Source organism: Moschus berezovskii, chromosome 16, assembly GCF_049115385.1.
Source record: "Moschus berezovskii isolate FMDL1 chromosome 16, NW_MosBer_1.0, whole genome shotgun sequence".
Classification (NCBI taxonomy): Eukaryota; Metazoa; Chordata; class Mammalia; order Artiodactyla; family Moschidae; genus Moschus; species Moschus berezovskii.
The window spans coordinates 50,857,397-50,880,857 of record NC_142475.1 but is presented as its reverse complement, the minus strand read 5'-3'; the positions used below and the strand labels follow the sequence as shown (position 1 = coordinate 50,880,857).

At 40.8% G+C, this 23,461-nt stretch overlaps 1 protein-coding gene and 1 pseudogene across 1 annotated transcript; both read left to right on the top strand.

Annotated features, from left to right (window-relative positions):
• Positions 1–2,214: 2,214 nt before the first annotated feature.
• Positions 2,215–23,281, top strand: LOC129559953 (hyaluronan synthase 2-like). Its single transcript, XM_055431925.2, has 3 exons — positions 2,215–2,841; positions 19,083–19,184; positions 22,352–23,281. The coding sequence occupies exons 1-3, from the start codon at positions 2,215–2,217 to the stop codon at positions 23,279–23,281; spliced, it is 1,659 nt and encodes a 552-aa protein (XP_055287900.1).
• LOC129559954 (axin interactor, dorsalization-associated protein pseudogene) lies at positions 20,723–21,731 on the top strand (annotated as a pseudogene).
• Positions 23,282–23,461: the final 180 nt, after the last annotated feature.

The following is a 23,461-nucleotide window of genomic DNA, read 5'->3' as shown; positions in this document are numbered from 1 at the left end:
ATGGACAGAGGAGCTTGGTGGGCTGCAGTCCATGGGGTTTCAAAGAATCTGACAAAACGGAGCACCCACACACAACAACAATAATATATTCAATCATTCATTAATTTAGGCAGCATCCTACCTAACAAGTAAAAAGAGATCCCAGGAGTCATGCAAAATTCAAGGTTTTTATGAGCAGAAGGAGGTGGGAAAAAATGTTTGTACCAAAGAATTGGTTGTTTAAGGCAATATCACCTTCCTTTGGGATAAGGAGGGGATCTATCACAAATTATGTCATTAATGATGGCCAGGTAACTCCAGAGTGACCAGTCACACTCCTGGGAGAGGCTAAAACTGCATTTAGTTTAATTATTAAGTTTCAGTTTGCTGACTGAGGGCTTAGCACAGATGACTCCATTGACGGGGGTATTGCTTCCTTTTTTTAAAAAATTTTATTACTGGAGAATAATTGCTTTACAATTTTGCATTAGTTTCTGCTGTACCATAAAGTGAGTCAGCTATATGCACATATATCCTCTCTCTCTAAGGTCTCCCTCCCACCCTCCTTCCCCATCCCACCTCTCTAGGTCATCACCGAGACCAAGCTGAGCTCCCTGTGCTATACAGGAGCTTTCCACTAGCCATCTATTTTACACATGGTATATATATACACACTGCTGCTGCTGCTGCTGCTAAGTCGCTTCAGTCACGTCTGACTCTGTGCGACCCCATAGACGGCAGCCCACCAGGCTCCGCCATCCCTGGGATTCTCCAGGCAAGAACACTGGAGTGCGTTGCCATTTCCTTCGCCAATGCATGAAAGTGAAAAGTGAAAGTGAAGTCGCTGAGTCGTGTCTGACTAGTAGCGACCCCATGGACTGCAGCCTACCAGGCTCCTCTGTCCATGGGATTTTCTAGGCAAGAGTACTGGAGTGGCTTGCCATTGCTTTCTCCGATATATACACACTACCATGTGTAAAATAGAGAGTAGAACTGTGTGTCAGTTCCACTCTCCCAGTTTGTCTCGCCCTCCATTTCCACCCCTGTGCCTACATGTCCGTTCTTTGTGGCTGTGTCTCTATTCCTGCCTAGCAAATAGGTTCATCTATACCATTTTTTTCTAGGCTCTATATATAAGTGTTAATATATGATATTTGTTTTTATCTTTCTGACTTCCTTCATTGTATGTAACAGATTCTACATCCATCCACATCACTACAAATGACCCAGAATCATTCCTTTCTTATGCTGGGTACTGTTCCCTTGTATGTGTGTAACATATCGTCTCTATCTGGTCATCTGTCAGGGACATCTAGGTTGCTCCCATGTTCTGGCTATCATAAATAGTGCCACAATGAACACTGAGGTACTTATGTTCTTTTGCATTATGGTTGTCTCAGGGTTTTAGCGCTATGTTTAGTCTTCTTAAGAAACCACTATACTGTTCTCTATAGAAAGAAAGTGTGAAAGTGAGAGTGTTAATCCCTTAGTTGTGTCTGACTCTTTGCTACCCCATGGACTGTAGCCCACCTGGCTCCTCTTCCATGGAATTCTCCAGACAAGAATACTGGAGAGGATTGTCACTTCCTTCTCCATTTGATCTTCCTGACCCAGGGGTCAAACCCAAGTTTTCTGCATTGGTAGGTGGATTCTTTACTGCTGAGCCACCAGGGAAGTCCTATAGCTAGTTGATGGAAGAGCTAGTCTTAGAATCTAATTACTCTGGCCTTTGATCTCAGCTGGCTGCGTGAAAAAGTGAGCTGAGGGATCTGAATCAGAGGTGAGATGGAATTACACATGGGAAATTCAGCAAAACCTGTGGAGTTTTCACTAGGCAGGATTGGGGGAGAGAGAACCTCATGGAGCAGGACGAAAGTGTTTTCCTTGCCAAGAAGTTTAGATTATACAGTTGGCTATGACTCAGAACATAAAGTGCATCTTTAGACAGATAATCTAATAATATTTGCTTACACATTATGATTTTCAATGGTATATCACACCCTCATCTCTTTTGATGTTTAAGAATCCTCTCAGGTATGTCGAAAGGGCATCCTTATCCTTTTTTGGCAGATGGGCAAACTGAGATGCAGAAAGTCACAGAGCTAATTAAGCGACAAACTCAGGGTTAGAACACCTGGAATGCTTTTAGTTCAATGCACTCCCTGTGGTACCCTGTATGTAACAAGTGTGGGGACAAAAGTGGCTAACCAAGTGTATCATGTGATTGCTTCACAGATGCATTGTGAGAGATTTCTATCTATCCTGAGAATATTTGGAACCACACTTTTTGGAGTCTCTCTCCTCACTGGAATGATACTTTCTTATGTTATTGGCTACCAGTTTATCCACACGGATGATTACTATTTATCTTTTGGACCATATGGTGCCTTTTTAGCTTTACATGTTCTTATTCAAAACCTGTTTGCCTTTTTGGAGCACCGGAAAATGAAAAATTATGTAAATATCCCCATTAACTTGAACAGAACTATTGCTCTTTGCATTGCTGCATATCAAGAAGATCCAGACTATCTGCGGAAATGTTTGCAATCTGTGAAAAGGCTAACCTACCCCGGAATCAAAGTTGTCATGGTCATAGATGGAAACTCGGAAGATGACCTTTACATGATGGACATCTTCAGTGAAGTCATGGGCAGGGACAAGTCAGCCACTTATATCTGGAAGAACAACTATCATGTGAAGGGTCCTGGTGAGACGGATGAGTCACACAAAGAAAGCTCACAGCATGTCACCCAGTTGGTCTTGTCCAACAAGAGTATTTGCATCATGCAAAAATGGGGTGGAAAAAGAGAAGTCATGTACACGGCCTTCAGAGCACTGGGGCGAAGTGTGGATTATGTACAGGTAGGTCTCCACATCTGCCAGGACAAACGTACATTTAAATAAAGCATCTTTGGTATCTCTTCAGTCATATGCTATAGCCCATCTTTGTCTCTTCTGGACACAGTACTCCTTTCAGTTCATCTGAAAACAGCCACCAGGGAAGCCCAAGAATACTGGAGTGGGTAGCCTGTCCCTTTTTCAGGGGATCTTCCCAACCAAGGAATTGAACCGGGGTCTCCTGCATTGTAGGCATATTCTTTACCAGCTGAGCTACTGTGGAAGCCCCATGACTGTTGAAAGCACATTTCAAAAGAGAAAGAGAAAAAAATAATATAAAATGGTTAAGACAATGAAAACACTTTACTTGTGCAATGTTATTGGTTAGAAATCAAGATTCTTTTGATCAGTAGATCTGTCTCTTTTTCTTTCTTCCCTTTTCTGCCACCTCGGACCTGCCAAGTTAAATTATTTTTCACAATCTTAAAATCAGCAGCCTTGTGAGAAAATAGTGTCTGTTCCAGATTTTCCTGTAGAAAATCTACAGGCCCTAGGAAGTTTTTCATGGAGTCTAGGCAAAAAAGAAAGGAGAACACAATTTTGATTTAAAAGGAAAAGGAATTCAAAATTTAGACACAGAGAAAAAGAACAGAAAAATGAAAAAGGGAAGGGGGGGGAACAACTTTTCAGAGCAAAACCTAAGTCATGTTTATTTCACTCCCCAAATAGCATTACCTCATTCACTGCAACTTGACCTTTGAAAACATTTGTGTTTGCTTGCATGAAAATTAGACAGGCTGTGTCTCTCATTAATTCCCTGCCTGCACACTCGGGTTTCTCCACTTCTAGTTGTCATTGAGGCTCTTTTTGAGAATGTTAGTGGGGTTCCTGTGAGATTTTTTCTTTTTTTAATGGGGGGTGGGTAATGGAAGTGTTTCTTTTTTTCCCTTGGTTTTATTGAGATAAAGAAGCACTTCTTAAGAAGATATCACTCTAGCAAAGGAGTCTTTTTACAAAAAATATATAAACAAATCTCATTTAAGAATAGGTTAACACAGAAATTATCACAACATTATAAATCAACTATACATTAATAAAAAAATAGGTGTAGGGATTTTCCTGCTCCTGGGAGTTTTCTAGCTATAATTTTTTACAGATACTTTTAGTAGATTTTGATCATAATTGTATCAAGAAAGGAGAGATGTTTCTGGCTTACAAAATCTGGTGGACACTTTCCCCTTCTGTTGAAAGCAACATTCTAGTTTTCAGAGGACCCATCGTGTTTGTTAAGGGCCTTTATGATGCCCAGTGGGTCTCTCTGTGTGTAATGTGATAAGGATGGTCTCTGGGCTTCAGTGTCAACTGACTGAGGTTCTAGTCATAGTAATAGCTGCTGATCTTGAGGAAGACCACCTCCCAAACCTCGGTTACCTGGATACAAGAAACTAATCTCACAAGGGGTTTGAGATCATTATTACAAATCATGTATCCAAGTGGGCTTTACAAAAGTTGCTAATGATGGTATCGTTAACTTTATTAAAAAGTTTTCTGGTAATATTAATGCTATTTTTTATATGATCATCTAGTACTTACTTGAAAATTATAGTCCATGTCAATTTCCACCACAGAATGAATTTGTTTAATCTCTGAAGAGTTTTGAAGTATTCCTTTTCAAAAAATTAATTAACTTTTGGCTGCACTGTGTCCTTACTGATGCACATGCTGAGCAGTGAGGCGGTGCTGCTACGCTTTGTTGTGGTTGCAGGGATTTCTCATTGCAGCGGCTTCTCTCATTGCAAAGCACGAGGTTTAAGGCACGCAGATTTCAGTAGTTGTGGCAAATGGGTTTAGTTACTCCTGGCATGTGGGATCTTACCAGACTGGGGATTGAACCCATGTCCTCTGCATTCGGAGTCTTCCTGCCAACCACTGGACCACCAGGGAAGTCCTGAGGTGTTTCTTAAGTTGATACCATCTGTACATCAATCTCTCTTCTAGGGAATTAATAGAATTTCATTCCCAAGTTCTTCTAATTTCTAGAGCTATTACAATTTAAGTAGTTTTAATTAACGCAGGACATCTTCACATATTTACCAGATGAGAGAATAAAACATTTAAAGGAAAGAGTAACTTGGAAACTTGCAGAGGATTTGAAGAATGAAGCCTAAAAGAAGAGAACATCTATTTTGATACTTTACCTTTAATTCTAGTTAAAACAATTGTTACATTTGTCCTTTCTAATCAAGAAGTCATTGTGTGGGGTTCCTTTTGTTTTTCAACCTGCTCCGCCCAAACCGCCTTCTCCCATCATTTTTGTTTTGAATTTTGTTTGTATTTTGATAATTTGACAGTGTACCTGTCCAAGAAAAAATAAAATATAAAATGTTAGAATAGGCTTCCTGCTACAGATGTAATCAGGTTTGAGAACTTCTCTTCCTTCAGGATGAAGCCTCCAGATGGACTGACCTCAGCAGCAACTGATAACTGGGCCCTGAATCCTTTATGAACTCTCAGCCCATTCCAACCATTCAAGCAAGGGTGAAAAAAATCTTTTGGCGTTCTGCGACCAGTAAATTCCATTCATCCTTCATCAATCCCCAAATATTTAACCACTCTGCCCTATAGCAGTGGAAATTACTAAAATTCAAATGTTGTTTTTCAGTCATTAAGTTTTGTCTGAGTCCTTTGCAACTCCATGGACAGTAGCCCACCAGGCTCCTCTGTCCATGGGATTTCCCAGGCAAGAATACTGGAGTGGGTTGCCATTTCCTCCTCCAGGGGATCTTCCTGACCCAGGGATTAAACCTGCATCTCCTACATTGGTAGGCAGATTCTTTACTGGTGAGCCACTAGGGAAGCCCAAAATTCAAACATATGTATCAGTATAACTGATTCACTTTGCTGTACACCTGAAATGAATACATTATAAATCAACTATCAGTTCAGTTCAGTCGCTCAGTCCTGTCCGACTCTGCGACCCCATGAATCACAGCACGCCAGGCCTCGCTCTCTATCACCAACTCCCGGAGTTCACTCAAACTCACCTCCATCGAGTTGGTGATGCCATCCAGCCATCTCATTCTTTGTCGTCCTCTTCTCCTCCTGCCCCCAATCCCTCCCAGCATCAGAATCTTTTCCAGTGAGTCAACTCTTGGCATGAGGTGGCCAAAGTATTTGAGTTTCAACTTTAGCATCAGTCCTTCCAATGAACAACCAGGACTGATCTCCTTTAGGATGGACTGGTTGGATCTCCTTTAGAATGGACTGGTTGGATCTCCTTGCAGTCCAAGGGAACTTCAATAAAAATTGAAAAGAAAACAAAAACACTGTTCCAGGGTCCAAGGGTTGTAGAGCAGAAGCCCCAGGAAGACCAAGGAGGGAGGGGGTCAAGGTTATCAGCTCCTGAGCATTGCAAGTGCTTGGATGTGGAGTTCAAGTTGGTTAGGGGCAGGAGGAAGCAATGTTCTTCCTAATACACAAGAGAGAATGGAGACTAGGGGAAGAAACTGACCATCTGCTTATACTTGCTAACCTGGCTGAAGAACACTGCTTAAGTGTGCAGAGAGATGGCCAAAATGATTGGCTTCCAGTTGCAGCTGGATCCTTGGCACTCATCAGCACTCTTTTCACTTGATCTTGAATAGATGTCTTGTTTATTCCTCTCGTGTCTGTTATTTCATGCCTTCGTCCCTCTCCTAGGGCCTTACCCAAACTCCTCCCTGTTTGACTACCTGTGATCTTGCCTCTTATGAAAGAGAACATCAAAAGGACTTGTTCTGAAGGCTGTCAAGGCCTTCTTTACTCTTTCCTGCTTACAGTTCCAAAGGTACTGACATTATTTCTTATCTCAAGGCAGCCTTCCATCTACACTCCTAGGCTCTCTCAGTTGGCATCCTGTGATATATTCCAGACCGATTTTTATCACTTATCACCTCTTTGTCTATCTCTCTCCACTATCATTTCTAGTCTTCTCTCCTGATAACTGTATCAGTTTTACAGTCCCTCAAATAATTAATATTGACGTGGAGTATGGAAGGAAGATTTAGTTTAGGATAAATCCAGTGTAGTAGCAAATTCATCAGTGATGCTAGTGGCTCCTTTCAGAGACAGAGAAGATATAAAAACAGAAGAAAAATAACAAAATGAGAAAACAAAGATATACAGAATGAGAAATAAAGAGGGGAATGAGGAAGATTTTCTTAATTTTGAATAAAAGTATTTTCTGAGGAAACTTTTCCTTTTCTCTGATCTGCCTAGATACAGTTTAAGGTAGGGCAAAAGTCTTTCTTATCTTTTCAAAATATTACTTATGTTAGTTTTTTTCATTTGTCTAAATAGCACAAGACTATGGCAGTGTTTTAAAAAATGTAGAAAACCACAATAAGCAAAATTTAAATCATCTGCCACAAATGCTTGACCCAAACATAAATTTTCAAATAAATAATTTTCAGTATATATGTCTTCTATCCTTTTTTAAATTTGAAATTATGTTATATTTGCCTTTTTGAAGCATATTTTATTCTACAATATCAGAAGACTTTAAGTATCTTGTGACATCTAGATTATTTAATTGCATTAACATATCTCCTATCACTGAACATGGATTTTATAAGGTAAGTGGCCACTAGTCTGTGTGATGAAAGAGAAAAATTGTCTTATGATGTGTGCAATAGGGATTTCCCAGGTATAAAATACACACTAAACATGAACATTTTTTTCAGATTTTTTTTGGCCACCCTTATGGCTGAAAACAAAGAGGAACTGAAGAGACTCTTGATGAAAGAGGAGAGTGAAAAAGCTGGCTTAAAACTATACATTCAAAAAATTAAGATCCTGGCATGGCATCCAGGCCCATCACTTCATGGCAAATAGATGGGGGAACAAGGGAAATAGTGAGAGGCTTATTTTCTTGGGCTCCAAAATCTCTGCAGATGTTAACTGCAGCCATGAAATTAAAAAATGCTTGCTTCTTTGAAGAACAGCTATGACCAACCTAGACATCATATTAAAAAGAAGAGATATTACTTTGCCCACAGAGTAATGTCTAGTCTTGTCAATGTCTGGTCTGTCTAGTCAAAGCTGTGATTTTTCCAGTAGTCATGTATGGATGTGAGAGTTAAACTATATAGAAAGCTGAGCACTGAAGAATTGATGCTTTTGAACTGTGGTGCTGGAGAAGACTCTTGAGAGTCCCTTGGACTGTAAGGAGAGCCAACCAGCCAATCCTAAAGGAAATCAGTCCTGAACATTCATTGGAGGGACTGCTGCTGAAGCTGAAGCTTCGATACTTTGGCCTCCTGATAAGAAGACTGACTCATTGGAAAAGACCCTGAAGCTGGAAAAGATCGAAGGCAGGAGGAGAAGGGTATAACAGAGGATGAGATGGTTGGATGGTATCACCGACTTGAAGGACATGAGTTTGAGCAAGGTCTGGGAGTTGGAGATGGGCAGGGAGGCCTGGGGTGCTGCAGTCCATGGGGTTGCAAAGAATCAGATACGAATGAGTGAACTGAACTGAACCGATGAACATTTTCTAAAAGGGAAGTGTATAGGAGACGTTATTCATTGTTCAGTTGCTAAGTCATGCCCAACTCTTGTAACCCCATGGACTACAGAACGACGCAATTTCCTGTCCTTTACTATCTCCTGGAATTTGCTTAAACTCATATCCATTGTGTTGATGATACCATCCAATCATCTCATCCTCTGTTGCCTCCTTCTCCTCTGCCCTCAAGTCTTTCCCAGCATCAGGGTCTTTTCCAATGAATCGGCTCTTCACATCAAGTGGCCAAAGTATTGGAGCTTCAGCATCAATCCTTCCAATGAATATTAAGGGTTGATTTCCTTTAGGATTGACTGCCTTGATCTCCTTGCTGTCCAAGGGAATCTCAAGAATCTTTTCCAGCACCACAAACTGAAAGCATCAATTCTTTGGTGCTCAGCCTTCTTTATGGTCCAACTCTCATATCCAATCACGACTACTCTAAAACCGTAGCTTTGATTATACGACTATTGTCAGCAAAGTGATGTCTCTACTTCTTAATATGCTCTCTAGGTTTGTCTTAGCTTACTTTCCAAGGAGCAAGCGTCTTTTAATTTCAAGGCTGCAGTTACTGTCCGCAGTTGATTTTGAAGCCCAAGAAAATAAAATCTGTCACTGTTTTCACTTTTTCCCCATCGATTTGCATGAATTGATGGGACCTGATGCCATGATCTTAGTTTTTTGAATGCTTAGTTTTAAGCCAGCTTTTTCACTCTCCCCTTTCACCCTCATCAAGAGACTCTTTAGTTCCTCTTAATTTTATGCCATTAGAGTGGTAACATCTGCGTATCTGAAGCTGTTGATATTTCTCCCAGTAATCTTGATTCCAGCTTGTGAGTCATCCAGCATGGCATTCCCCATGATGTACTCTGCAGAGAAGTTAAATAAACAGGAAGACAATATACAGCCTTGATGTGCTCCTTTCCCAATTTGGAACCAGCCTATTGTTCCGTGTCTGGTTCTGACTGTTGCTTCTTGACCTGCATACAGGTTTTTCAGGAGACAGGTAAGGTGATCTGGTTTTCCCATCTCTTGAAGAATTTTCCACAGTTTGTTGTGATCCACAAGGTCAAAAGTTTTAGCATAGTCAACGAAGCAAAATAGATATTTCTTTCTGAAATTCCCTTGCTTTCTCTATGATCCAACAGATGTTGACAATTTGATCTTTAATTCCCCTGCCTTTTTTAAATCCAGCTTGAACATCTATCTGGAAATTCTCAGTTCATGTACTGCTGAAGCCTAGCTTGAAGGATTTTGAGCATAACCTTGTTAGCATATTGGGAAGATCCCCTGGAAAAGGGAAAGGCTACCCACTCCAATATTCTGGCCTAGAGAATTCCATGGACTGTATAGTCCATGGGGTCGCAAAGAGTAGGACACGACTAAGCAACTTTCACTTTCACTTTGTTAGCATGTGAAATGAATGCAAATGTATGATAGTTTGAACATTCTTTGGCATTGCCCTTCTTTGGGGTTGGAATAAAAACTGACCTTTTCCTGTCCTGCGGCCACTGTTGAGCTTTCAAAATTTGCTGACATATTGAGTGCAACATTTTGACAGCATCATTTTACTTTTCATATGGGAGACAACTTAATTATGAATTTAATCTGATAGCATTCTAGCTACCCAAGATTCATTGAGTAGGAGAAAAATAAGACTGAATCATTTTAATAGTAGAGTTGACCCACATTATTCATGAATTTCATTTTTATAAATTAACCTACTGTCTAAATTGTATACTACCCCAAAATCAATAGTTGCAATGCTTTTGTAATCATTTTCAGGCATGTGTGGAGTGGCAAAAGATTTGTCAGCCAATATTCATGTTCTCTACTGAAGTCAAACAAGATCATGCATGCCTTCTTGTCTCAGCTTCTACACAGTAAACAAGTAACTTGTTTAGTCTATTATCATGTCTTTGTTTAGAATGGTCCCCAAGTATAATGTCAAAGTGCTATCTAGTGTTCATAATGCCAGAAAGTTATAAATGCCTTGTGAATAAAATAGGTCCGTTAGATGAGCTTTGTTCAGGCATGAGTTCTAGTACTATTGGACATAAGTTCACTGTTAATGAATCATATGTGTGTGTGTGTTTGTGTGTGTTTTAAAACAAACACAAATTTAAAAAATTTAGACATTGATCACTAGGCAAAGATGTTGTGATCAGAGGCTTGGAGGAGTCGAACTCTGTATTTCAGCTAAAAGAATTTTTTGACATCTGCTAATTCATTGTTCATGGAAACTTGGTAGGAACATACCTACTGTGAATAACGAGAACTGATTGTATCTAACATTTAGTTGATTCTTGTTTTATATAGGAAGTCTGAGTAACTGAAATATTCTGAGGGAAGCTGTTGAGAATTTATATGTTTCTTTGTAGTCTTCATTTTATATGATAAGACAGACAGAAAGAAGTTTTGATTTGTTCTCAGTTTTCTGTGTGCAGATCATGTCTTGTGGTTTTCCCATGTCAAGTTAAGCTCTTCAGGAACTGGTGTATTTTCCCCCACAGCTTCTAGCCCAGAGCTGAACAACCAACTTTCATAAAATTATACACTTTTATTAATTGGTGAAGAGACAGGTAGAAAGTCTGCTTCTATTGGACTGGTTTTAAGAAGGGCTAGAGTTCTACCCTTCACACATAAACAAATAGATACTATATGTCCATGAATATATTTCCTTTCACAGACTGTGGTAGATGATGGTTTTCTAGTTGGCATTCTACCACCAAATACATACAGAAACTGAACTTCTATAAAGAACTCTTTAATCCCACTATAACAAACTCCTCCCAAGGGATTTCTGAGAGCTTTCCCTTCTGACAGTTAAATTCACCATGTGAACTGTCTCTCTCAGAGAACTTCTGGCACTTTGCTGTTGGAAACCGGGAGGGGTGGGACCAACTTAAATATTCAGAACCTCAGAAGTTTGGTTCCAGTTTGGTCATTTCAAAGAGGCAGTTCCCTTGGTTTGCTTCTGCTCACAAGCAGGTGGAGTTACTTGAACATTAATTCTAGACTGCTCCCATTACTGTTGTTTTTAGTCTTAATTTAGCTTTCTGGTTTTACCTTTCCCAGCTTGAGCCAATTGAGGTGGGTGTGGCCATAAACTCTGGATACTGAGAGGTTGAAAGGTGGGTTGAACTTCTGCCTTCACTATTTACTACCCTAGTGACTGATCTTCCAGGCTTATAACTGTATATTTACAAAACAGTGATAGATAAGGCAAGATCAGAAAAACTTTGCTATTGGAGAAACCTGTTTAGGTTTCTTCTGAGACTTGTCTTAGAGAAATACTATTGATATTTTCTACAGTGGAAAACCTATGCCTCAGTTCAGTTCAGTTCAGTCGCTCAGTCGTGTCCGATTCTTTGCGACCTCATGAATCACAGCACGCCAGGCCTCCCTGTCCATCACAAACTCCCAGAGTTTACCCGACTCGTGTCCATTGAGACATTGATGCCATCCTCTGTTGTCCCTTTCTCCTCCTGCCTTCAGTCTTTCCCAGCATCAGGGTCTTTTCAAATGAGTCAGCTCTTCACATGAGGTGGCCAAAGTACTGGAGTTTCAGCTTCAACATCAGTCCTTCCAATGAACAACCAGGACTGATCTCCTTTAGGATGGACTGGTTGGATCTCCTTGCAGTCCAAGGGACTCTCAAGAGTCTTCTCCAACACCACATTTCAAAAGCATCAATTCTTTGGCGGTCAGCTTTCTTTATAGTACAGCTCTCACATCCATACATGACTACTGACTAGACAGACCTTTGTTGGCAAAGTAATGTCTGTTTTTTAATATGCTGTCTAGGTTGGTAATAATTTTCCTACCAAGGAGTAAGCGTCTTTTAATTTCATGGCTGCAGTCACTATATGCAGGGATTTTAGAGCCTAAAGAAACAAAGTCAGCCACTGTTTCCACTGTTTCCCCATCTATTTGCCATGAAGTGATGGGACCAGATGTCATGATCTTAATTTTCTGAATGTTGAGCTTTAAGTCAACTTTTTCACTTTCCTCTTTCACTTTCATCAAGAGGTCTTTGTGTTCCTCTTCACTTTCTGCCATAAGGGTGGTGTCATCTGCATATCTGAGGTGATTGATATTTCTCCCGGCAATCTTGATTCCAGCTTGTGCTTCCTCCAGCTCAGTGTTCCTCATGATGTACTCTGCATACAAGTTAAATAAGCAGGGTGACAATATGCAGCCTTGACGTACTCTTTTCCCTATTTGGAACCAGTCTGTTGTTCCATGTCTAGTTCTAACTGTTACTTCCTGACTTGCATATGGATTTCTTAAAAGGCAGGTCAGGTGGTCTGGTATGCCCATCTATTGAAGAATTTTCCACAGTTTATTGTGATCCGCACAGTCAAAGGCTTTGGCATCGTCAATAAAGAAGAAATAGATGTTTTTCTGGAATTCTCTTGCTTTTTGATGATCCAGCGGATGTTGGCAATTTGATCTCTGGTTCCTCTGCCTTTTCTAAAACCAGCTTGAACATCTGGAAGTTCACGGTTCACGTATTGCTGAAGCCTGGCTTGGAGAATTTTGTGCATTTCTTTACTATTAAAATGTGGTCCACTGGAGAAGGGAATGGCTGCAGTATTCTTGCCTTGAGAACCCCATGAACAGTATGAAAAGGCAAAAAGATAGGACACTGAAAGATGAACTCCCCAGGTGGGTACGTGCCCAATATGCTACTGGAGATCAGTGGAGATATAACTCCAGAAGGAATGAAGGGATGGAGCCAAAGCAAAAACAACACCCAGTTGTGGATGTGACTGGTGATAGAAGCAAGGTCCGATGCTGTAAAGAGCAATATTGCAAGGAACCTGAAATGTTAGGTCCATGAATCAGGGCAAATTGGAAGTGATCAAACAGGAGATGGCAAGAGTGAACATCAACATTCTAGGAATCAGCGAACTAAAATGGACTGGAATGGGTGAATTTAACTCAGATGACCATTATATCTACTACTGTGGGCAGGAATCCCTTAGAAGAAATGGAGTAGCTATCATAGTCAACAGAAGAGTCCAAAATGCAGTACTTGGATGCAATCTCAAAAACGACAGAATGATCTCTGTTCGTTTCCAAGGCAAACTTATGCCTGCTGCTGCTAAATCAATTCAGTCGTGTCCGACTCTGTGCGAACCCATAGACGGCAGCCCACTAGGCTCCCCCATCCCTGGGATTGTCCAGACAAGAACACTGGAGTGGGTTTCCATTTCCTTCTCCAATGCATGAAAGTGAAAAGTGAAAGTGAAGTCGCTCAGTTGTGTTCGACTCTTAGCGACCTCATGGACTGAAGCCTACCAGGCTCCTCTGTCCATGGGATTTCCCAGGCAAGAGTACTAGAGTGGGGTGCCATTGTCTTCTCCGAAACTTATACCTAGGTTTTTTCTATTTTTTTTTTTTTTCTCCTAGAAAAGTGAGACAATACTGGACCAATATAGAAAGGCAAGAAAATGAAACTGGGTTTTATTTAGAAAATATATCTATCATGCTTCTAAATAAGCAATATAAAAGTAAAAATTAGAAGTTAACCCTGAAATTGATACAATTTAGCTAACGCTAGTACTTTGGCCACCTCATGCGACGAGTTGACTCACTGGAAAAGACTCTGATGCTGGGAAAGGTTGGGGGCGGGAGGAGAAGGGGACGACAGAGAATGAGATGGCTGGACGGCATCACCGACTCTGTGGACATGAGTTTGAGTGTACTCCGGGAGTTGGTGATGGACAGGGAGGCCTGGCGTGCTGTGATTCATGGGGTCGCGGAGAGTCGGACATGACTGAGCGACTGAACTGAACTGAACTGAACTGAGAGAGGTGATGTTTATTTTTTATAGCTGGATACCCTATCTACCCCTTAAGTCAGTGGTCCTCCACCTTTTTGGCACCAAGGACCAGTTTTGCTAAAGAAAATTTTTCCACAGACTGGAGCGGGATGATGGTTTGGGGATGATTCAAGCATACAACATTTATTGTGCCCTTTTTTCTGTTATTATTACATCAGCTCTACCTCAGATCATCAGGCATTAGATCCTGGAGTTTGGGGACCCCTGCCTTAAGTCATATAATGTATTTAAGTTGTTCCAATAATGCATTTAATTTGCTTTTTTCACCAAGCATTTTTTTATTAGTAAATAATCTTTTCAGAAAAAAATATGATTAGTGAAATTGAAACAGATACTTTTTTTAAATGTTGGGATTCCTTAGCTAATTACGTGAGGGTGTCATGTGTAAATATGTGTAAACTCCACTTCAGTTGTAAGGCTTTATGCTTCTACAAATTGTTTTCTTAGTTTTTTCTCAAAACCAGCATATCAAATCCCTACTATTGTTATAAAGTAGTGAGAGAACTATAAAAACAATTACGTTTGATATAAATAATTAGGCTAAATCTTGATTAAATTCCATCCAGGACTGCCAGACTTGGGAATTACAGATAACACCTCCATCTGCCAACCATGATATTTATTGTTTGGATGGGGAAGTTTCTACCAAAAAAGTAGATTGTTTCAGGTAAAGTCATCTTCTTTTGGGAGAAGCTAGGGGCTCAGTCAGGCAGATTTCTTCACTGGTGCTGACCAGGTAATTCCAGTTTGATGGCTTAAACATCACATTCTTTGGAGAGGCTTAAATTACAATTAGGTTCAATATTAAGTCTTGATTTGCTGACATGGACTAAGCACAACTGACTCCATTTCGGGCCTATTGTTTCTTTTTAACAACGGCAACCCACTCCAGTACTCTTGCCTGGAGAATCCCACGGACAGAGGAGCCTGGTAGGCTACAGTCCATGGGGTCGCAAAGACTCGGACACAACTAAGCGAATTCACTTCACTTCATTTCTTCACTCGTATTTAGATTAGACTCGCAGCTTAACAGGTCTTTTCAATGCAGGAGAATCTGCCTCCGAGTGCAAGAGATGTAACAGGTGTGGGTTCAACTCCGGATCGGGAAGCTCCCCTGGAGGAGGAAATGACAACCCATTCCAGTATTCTTGCCAGGAGAATCCCATGGACAGAGGAGCCTGATGGGCTACAGTCCAAGGGGTCACAAAGAGTCGGACATGACTGCGTGCCCGAGCACGGTACAGCAGCACTCAGCCTACAGAGACATGATCAGGTTTTAAGGAATTGTTATTTAAAAACCTGAGGAAGTGTTCTTGAGGAATATTTGCTTGGCAGTTAGTGACTGTGAACATGGCATTGAACGTTTTGAGAGAATACAATGCACCAGGGAGAGTATGATGACTATTATAAACAGGATAATTCCCAGTGTCTGAAGTGGATTTTAGGACCAAGATCCCCAAGACCCAAGCCAATCAAAATCAAATAAGTTCATTTTACATGGTGCTGCAGTGAACTTTCGGAGAAGGCAATGGCAAGCCACTCCAGTACTCTTGCCTAGAAAATCCCATGGATGGAGGAGCCTGGTGGGCTGCAGTCCATGGGGTCGCTAAGGGTCGGACACGACTGAGCGACTTCACTTTCACTTTTCACTTTCACACATTGGAGAAGGAAATGGCAACCCACTCCAGTGTTCTTGCCTGGAGAATCCCAGGGATGGGGGAGCCTGGTGGGCTTCTGTCTATGGGGTCACACAGAGTCGGACACGACTGAAGTGACTTAGCAGCAGCAGCAGCAGTGAACTTTAGGGTACATGTGTTTTTTGAATAGTGATTTTCTCAGGGTATATGTCCAGGAGTGGGATTTCTGGGTCACATGGTAGTTCTATTTTTAATTTTTTCAAGAACCCTCATACTGTTCTCCGTAGTGGCTGTACCTTACAGAGTGAATTAATTCAGAAAGAGAAAAGCTAATATCATATATTAAAGGATGTATGTGGAATCTAGAAAATTAGTACAATGAACTTAGTTCCAGGGCAGGAATAGAGGCACAAACATAGAGAATGGGCATGTGGACACAAGTAGTAAGGAGAGGGTAGGATGAGTTTGGAGCTTAGGTTTGACATCAATGCACTGCCATGTATAAAATAAATAGCTGGCGGGAACCTGCAGTATAGCATACAGAGCTCAGCTTGGTGCTCTGTGATGACCTAGAGGGGTGCAATGGGGGCATGAGGTGGGAGAGAGGTCCAGGGAGGGATGTGTGTGTCCATATAGCTGATTCACTTCATTGTACAGCAGAAACATACACAACATTCTATAGCACCTATATGCATTACAAAAAAGAGGATGAATTAAAAAAAATCAAGTAAGTCCATGAAAAGACCCCATTGAAAGAATCATCTTTTTAAGCCAAGTGTTTTTCTCAGTGATGTTATGTAACTGAGCTTCAGTTTCCCCAGAAGTGTTAATGCAGGTAGTTTTGATCACAACACTGTCATGCACCTTCCGTGTAGGCAATTATAAACCCAAGGAAAATGATAACCACAATTAAGGTAAATACTATCTGGTTACAAATCACTTCCACTAAGTTGGCACTGTTAATGAATTACAGCATGATGAACAGATCCAAGCCAATGCCAAAGTACTAAAAGGAAAGAAAGAGAGAAAGACGGTGTTTCACTTTTAGTTAAGCTATAAGGTTTTGATCTGGTATCTTGGGTGGAAGAAAATTATGTTGATGTCAGCTCCTTCTCTTTCTCATCAACTTGATTTTGAGGTTTCTAGCTAGTGTGAATTTTCTAGAGTCTGAAGGAGCCCTTCTTATTGGAGAGATGTGAACCTAAGGTTCTAGTTCTTGAAGTTTGGCTGCCATGTGTGTAGTGGGGAAAACCTGGTAACGTACCTTCTAGGAGATTTAAGAGCAGTCTTTGTTCTTAGTGACTGCAAAGGAAATGAGTGGGAGAAAATTGGCAACGTTCATTTGGAGAGTCTGAACTGAGACATATATTTGAGGAAACTAGAAGGATTCTGGATTTAATCCAGTTAATAGGTATGTATCTTGAGAGTCCCTTGGACTGCAAGGAGATCCAACCAGTCCATTCTAAAGGAGATCAGTCCTGGGTGTTCATTGGAAGGACTGATGCTAAAGCTAAAACTCCAATACTTTGGCCACCTCATGCGACGAGTTGACTCACTGGAAAAGAGTGATGGTAGGAGGGATTGGGGGTGGGAGGAGACAGGGACGACCGAGAATGAGATGGCTGGATGGCATCACCGACTCTGTGGACATGAGTTTGAGTGAACTCTGGGAGTTGGTGATGGACAGGGAGGCCTGGCGTGCTGTGATTCATGGGGTCGCAAAGAGTCGGATACGACTGAGCGACCGAACTGAACTGAACTGAATATGTATGTAACAAAGCCTCTGATGCAATTAACAGGATGAGAATCTAATGTCTGGGCTTTCCTGATAGCTCATTTGGTAAAGAAACTGCCTGAAATGCAGGAAACCTGGGTTCAATCCCTGGGTTGGGAAGATCCCCTGGAGAAGGGAAAGGCTACCACTCCAGTATTCTGGCCTGGAGAATTCAATGGACTGTATAGTCCATGGGTCTACAAAGGTACAAACAGATATGTCTGTTAGGGGTTCATGATACAGAAAAATCCCAACAATTTTCTTAGTTTCAAAATTGCAGTTTTTGACTCATATAAAGATTTTTTTAAGAACAACAATTAGAATTACTACAACTGCTTCAGTTAATTTACATCTGCTTTTATGTACAAAGGCCTAGAAGAATACTTAAGACTCTAGAATAAAGAATGAAGGCCATGCAGGTTTCCTTTCTGACCGAGTGCCATTTGCCAAGTTAAGATCATATGGACATCTTGCTTCAGAATTATACAACTAATTTTAAGAGAATTGCTTTCCTGTATTTTATTCACTATATTAAAAAGAGGGGGACATCACTGTTAAACATGCCTCCCTATCAATACTATCTTAGAAAATGTTGATATCTTTCAGATTGTGGGACAAGTTGCCTAAAAGTAAAAGTTGCTCCATTGTGTCTGACTCTTTGTGGCCCCATGGACTGTAGCCTGCCAGGCTCCTCTGTCCATGGAATTTTCCAGGAAAGAATACTGGAGTGGGTAGCCATTCCCTTCTCCAGAGGATCTTGCCAACCCAGGGATCAAACCCAGGTCTCCTGCACTGGAGGCGGATTCCTTACCATCTGAGCCACTAGGGAAGCTCAAAAAGCCTTAGTTAAAGCGATTTAAAAAAATCTTTAAAAAGGCATCTTGAGTGACAACTCATGGCATTTTCCAAGTCCTGGAAACCTACGATGTTGCCTAAGACATGAGACTTTCATTGCCAAAATTGGGAGCAACCGTAGCAAACCAGGAAAAGCAGGTCACTTGGCAAGATATTCCTGGCCCATCATTTCAGCTGTTCTAGTCAATGATGTCATTAACTTAAATACTGAGCTTGCTGAAAAGCAAGCTTTTTTTTTTGTATTGGTCATGATATAACAAATTCTATCATCCCTCTGATACTTACTTATTAAGACTTAGTGACGGTAATGCTGAAAATATATATGCCCAATTTAGGACCCTGATGCTAGGAAAGATTGAATGTGGGAGGAGAAGGGGACGACAGAGGATGAGATGGTTGGATGGCATCACCGACTCTGTGGACATGAGTTTGAGTAAGCTCCAGAAGTTGGTGATGGACAGGGAAGCCTTTTCATACTGCAGCCCATGGGGTCACAAAGAGTAGGACAGGACTGAACGACTGAACTGAACTGGACTGAATTTAGATTATTAGAGCATACTCAATTGTTTTTAATGTTTCATTCACTTTTTAATTTTTCCTATGCAGGTCTGTGATTCAGACACCATGCTTGACCCTGCCTCAACTGTGGAGATGGTAAAAGTTTTAGAAGTAGACCACAAGGTTGGAGGTGTTGGGGGAGATGTCAAGGTGTGTATGGCTTCACTTTTTGCATGGGTCACTTTTAGAAGCAAAAATGACCCCTTGAACATACATTTACTCCACACCAAACTCTGTGTCAGGTTTGGAGCTGGAGACACATTAGAATGTGCTTTGGACATACTTTACTGTCTTCTTTTGTCTTAACTGAAATAATTTATGATTTCTTTGCTTAATCCTGGGTTATAATCCGTGTATGTAGTGGCTGATAAGTTATATAAACTATAATGTGTGTGTTAGTCACTCAGTCGTGTCCAACTCTTTGCTACCCAATGGACTGTAGCCTACCAGGGTCCTCCATCCATGGGATTCTCCAGGCAAGAGTACTGGAGTAGACTGGGTTGGTTGCAATTTCCTTCTCCAGGGGATCTTCCTGACCCAGGGACTGAACCCAGGTCTCCCACAACGCAGGCAGTCTCTTTACCATCTAAACCACCAGGGAAACCCAAAAATATAATGTGTGTGTACTATTTCCACCATGTCTTCTTGAGCCATAATTTAATGCTCTGATAAGATGATATTGGAACTCACTTAATACAAGGATTAAACAAAATGGAAGTATGGCAGGAATGGACTTTATATTGTATACCTATGTCTTTAAAACCTGTGGTTTTCCAATTATTTATTTCACGTTATTTGCTATCAATGGGGAAACAATTAATGAAACCAATATTAATGAAGGTGATTTGAAATGTGTAGGATAGTAAAATATATATGTGAAAGTATGTGAGGTTTAAAATGAGTTCTTTCCTAAGGTGCAATTAGTTTTTAGCAAAAGATCAGAAGCATATGGAAATTTGATTTAAATTTAGATATTGCATTACTGTATAACCCATATTTATATGCATGGTGATAGTGAAGGCAAAGAAGATGCACTAGATGGACTAAAGAAACAGCCTGATGATAAAAAAAAGAAGCAGGCAAAAATCCACTGAAAACTGAACAAAGTTGAGGTAGAGGAGATATTTATGAAATATTGCCAGGAAAACAATGTTCAATAAACTGTATACAGAGCCTTATTTCAGGATTCAAGTTTTGGGTAGAGAACACAGGAAATCGTTTTATGACTTTCATTGCAAAAAAGTAGGGAGGAAGGAGAAGGAAAAATAGTAGAGTTGAATGATTGGAAATTAACCAGAGCAGAAGAAAATAGGACAACAATTTTCAAATATTGAATGGTAAGGAAGAGTGGGAGAGAATTTAGGAACTGAGAATTAAGGCTAAAAAAACCCCTCAATATTATAACAAGAACAGGAACAAAAATCATAGGGAAAAGAGTACAGAGAGTGATAAAATAGAAAAAAAATTATTGTCTAGTCCCAATATATGCAACCCACTTATGAAATTAATCCAGTAATAGAGAATCAAAGAAAATAAAATATAACTGTGTCAAAAATAGGGAGACTCCTTGGCGGGTGGCGGCGGTGGCCGTAGCGGTTCCTCCTAGCCCTGTTAATGTCGGGGCCAGGCCCGGGGAGGATGGCGCCCTAGATCCTGGCCTTTCTTGGGGGTAGAGGTGGGAGGGGACGGGGTGGGGACCGGCCATGTCGGAGGTGACCCAAAGTCTGCTGCAGCGCTGGGGCGCCAGTTTTAGGAGAGGCACCGACTTTGACTCTTGGGGCCAGCTGGTAGAGGCAATAGAGTATCAGATATTAGCAAGACACCTACAAAAAGAGGCCCAAGCTCAACACAATAATTCTGAATTCACAGAAGAACAAAAGAAAACCATAGGCAAAATTGCAACATGCTTGGAATTACGAAGTGCAGCTTTACAGTCCACACAGTCCCAGGAAGAATTTAAACTGGAAGATCTGAAGAAGCTAGAACCAATCCTAAAGAATATTCTTACATATAATAAAGAATTCCCATTTGATGTTCAGCCTGTCCCTTTAAGAAGAATTTTAGCACCTGGTGAAGAAGAGAATTTGGAATTTGAAGAAGATGAAGAAGAGGGTGGTGCTGGAGCAGGATCTCCTGATTCCTTTCCTGCCAGAGTTCCAGGTTCTTTATTACCAAGGTTGCCATCAGAACCAGGAATGACGTTACTCACTATCAGGATTGAGAAAATTGGCCTGAAGGATGCGGGGCAATGCATTGATCCCTATATCACAGTTAGTGTAAAAGATCTGAATGGCATAGATTTAACTTCTGTGCAAGATACTCCTGTGGCTTCAAGAAAAGAAGATACGTATGTTCATTTTAACGTGGACATTGAGCTCCAGAAGCATGTTGAAAAATTAACCAAAGGTGCAGCTATTTTTTTTTAATTCAAACACTACAAGCCTAAAAAAAAGGTTTACCAACACCAAGTGTTTTGCTTTCATGGAGATGGACGAAATTAAACCCGGGCCGATTGTAATAGAACTATACAAGAAACCCACTGACTTTAAACGAAAGAAATTGCAGTTATTGAACAATAAACCACTTTATCTTCATCTGCATCAAACTTTGCACAAGGAATGATCCTGACATGAGCATCCTGGAACTTCTGTGAATCTCACCACTCCATAGAATCCATCCTTGCTCAGTGTAACATCCGCACCCATCAACAGGCAGGAAGCAATGTGGACCCAGGCCGGCAGGCCAGCGTGAGTCCATTACAAGCTGTAGCACAGAATTCAAAGTCCAGCATCACTGACGTAACAGACTCTTTGGATACAGGCTTATTGTAGATCTTGAAGCGTTTTCACTTTCCTATTAATTGTGCAATTAATAGTCTCTTTTCTAATTTACCACTACTCCCGCCTTACTTTCCGGAACAACACTGCTGTGGTGGGATGTGCTCATCTTCAGACATCATACAGCAATAAGAATGTTACACTTCAGGAGACCTAGTCTCCACTTTCAGTTGTCTGTCGAGTCAGTTCTCTTTACTTTGATAGATGGAAGAATTCTCAAGAAAATTGTCTTGCCTCTCATCTTCATTAGATTAATTCCAAAATCATTCCATCCACAATTATCTTGAGGGGATGAAGAATTTGCCTTAATAAATTACTTTGTTGTTCATGCAAAAAAAAAAAAAGGGAAAAAGCTAAAATAGGCAAACAAAACAACAAAATACCCTAGGTAGTGACCTCAGGATGGTGCAGATTTTACTGGAATTTTCAGCAGATTTACCTTCATGTAATTATTTTTACTTACTTTTATTTTTCTTGCAGATTTTAAACAAGTATGATTCCTGGATCTCCTTCCTCAGCAGTGTGAGATACTGGATGGCTTTTAACATAGAAAGGGCCTGTCAGTCTTATTTCGCATGTGTCCAGTGCATTAGTGGACCTCTGGGAATGTACAGAAACTCCTTACTGCATGAATTTGTGGAAGACTGGTACAATCAAGAATTTATGGGCAGCCAATGTAGTTTTGGAGATGACAGGCATCTAACAAACCGAGTGCTGAGTCTGGGCTATGCAACGAAATACACAGCTCGATCCAAGTGCCTTACTGAAACACCTATAGAATATCTCAGATGGTTAAACCAGCAGACCCGCTGGAGCAAGTCCTACTTCCGAGAGTGGCTGTACAACGCATTGTGGTTTCATAAACATCACTTGTGGATGACCTATGAAGCTGTCATCACTGGGTTCTTCCCTTTCTTTCTCATTGCCACAGTAATCCGGTTCTTCTACAGGGGTAATGTTTGGAACATCCTCCTCTTATTGTTAACCATCAAGTTAGTGGCTCTCATAAAATCATCCTTTGCTATCTGCCTTAGAAGAAACATTGTTATGGTCTTCATGTCCTTCTACTCGGTGTTATACATGTCAAGTTTACTTCCTGCTAAGATATTTGCAATTGTGACAATAAACAAAGCTGGGTGGGGCACATCTGGAAGGAAAAAAATTGTTGCTAATTTTGTGGGACTCATTCCAGTATCGGTCTGGTCTATAATCCTCCTGGGTGGTTTGATTTTCACCATTTATGAGGAAGTTAGAAAGCCATTCTCAGAATCCAAAACGAAAGCTCTAGTTATTGCTTCATCCTTCTATGCATGCTATTGGGTTGTGTTTTTGACACTCTATGTGGTTTTTGTCAAGAGATGTGGCCGGTGGAAGAAGAAAGAGCAATACGACATGATGCTTGATGTATAATCCTACACTGAAGTTTGCAGACATTCACAAAACCTTCTTCCTCTAAGCACTGTATTGATTGTGCAGAATTGTGGAATCAGATGATGGCAACAAAGGAAACATATCACTGCTCTGGGACAACTGAGAGAGTAGCATTAACATAGACACATAGCCATGTGTAAAAAGCCAGCTAGTGGGAAG

Bases quoted from the DNA above. Each gene is read 5' to 3' on its own strand.
- LOC129559953 (XM_055431925.2), top strand. From the start codon at position 2,215: ATGCATTGTGAGAGATTTCTATCTATCCTGAGAATATTTGGAACCACA. The intron at 2,842-19,082 runs GTAGGTCTCCAC...TTTCCTATGCAG, and splicing joins GAAGTGTGGATTATGTACAG to GTCTGTGATTCAGACACCAT. The intron at 19,185-22,351 runs GTGTGTATGGCT...TTTTTCTTGCAG, and splicing joins GTGTTGGGGGAGATGTCAAG to ATTTTAAACAAGTATGATTC.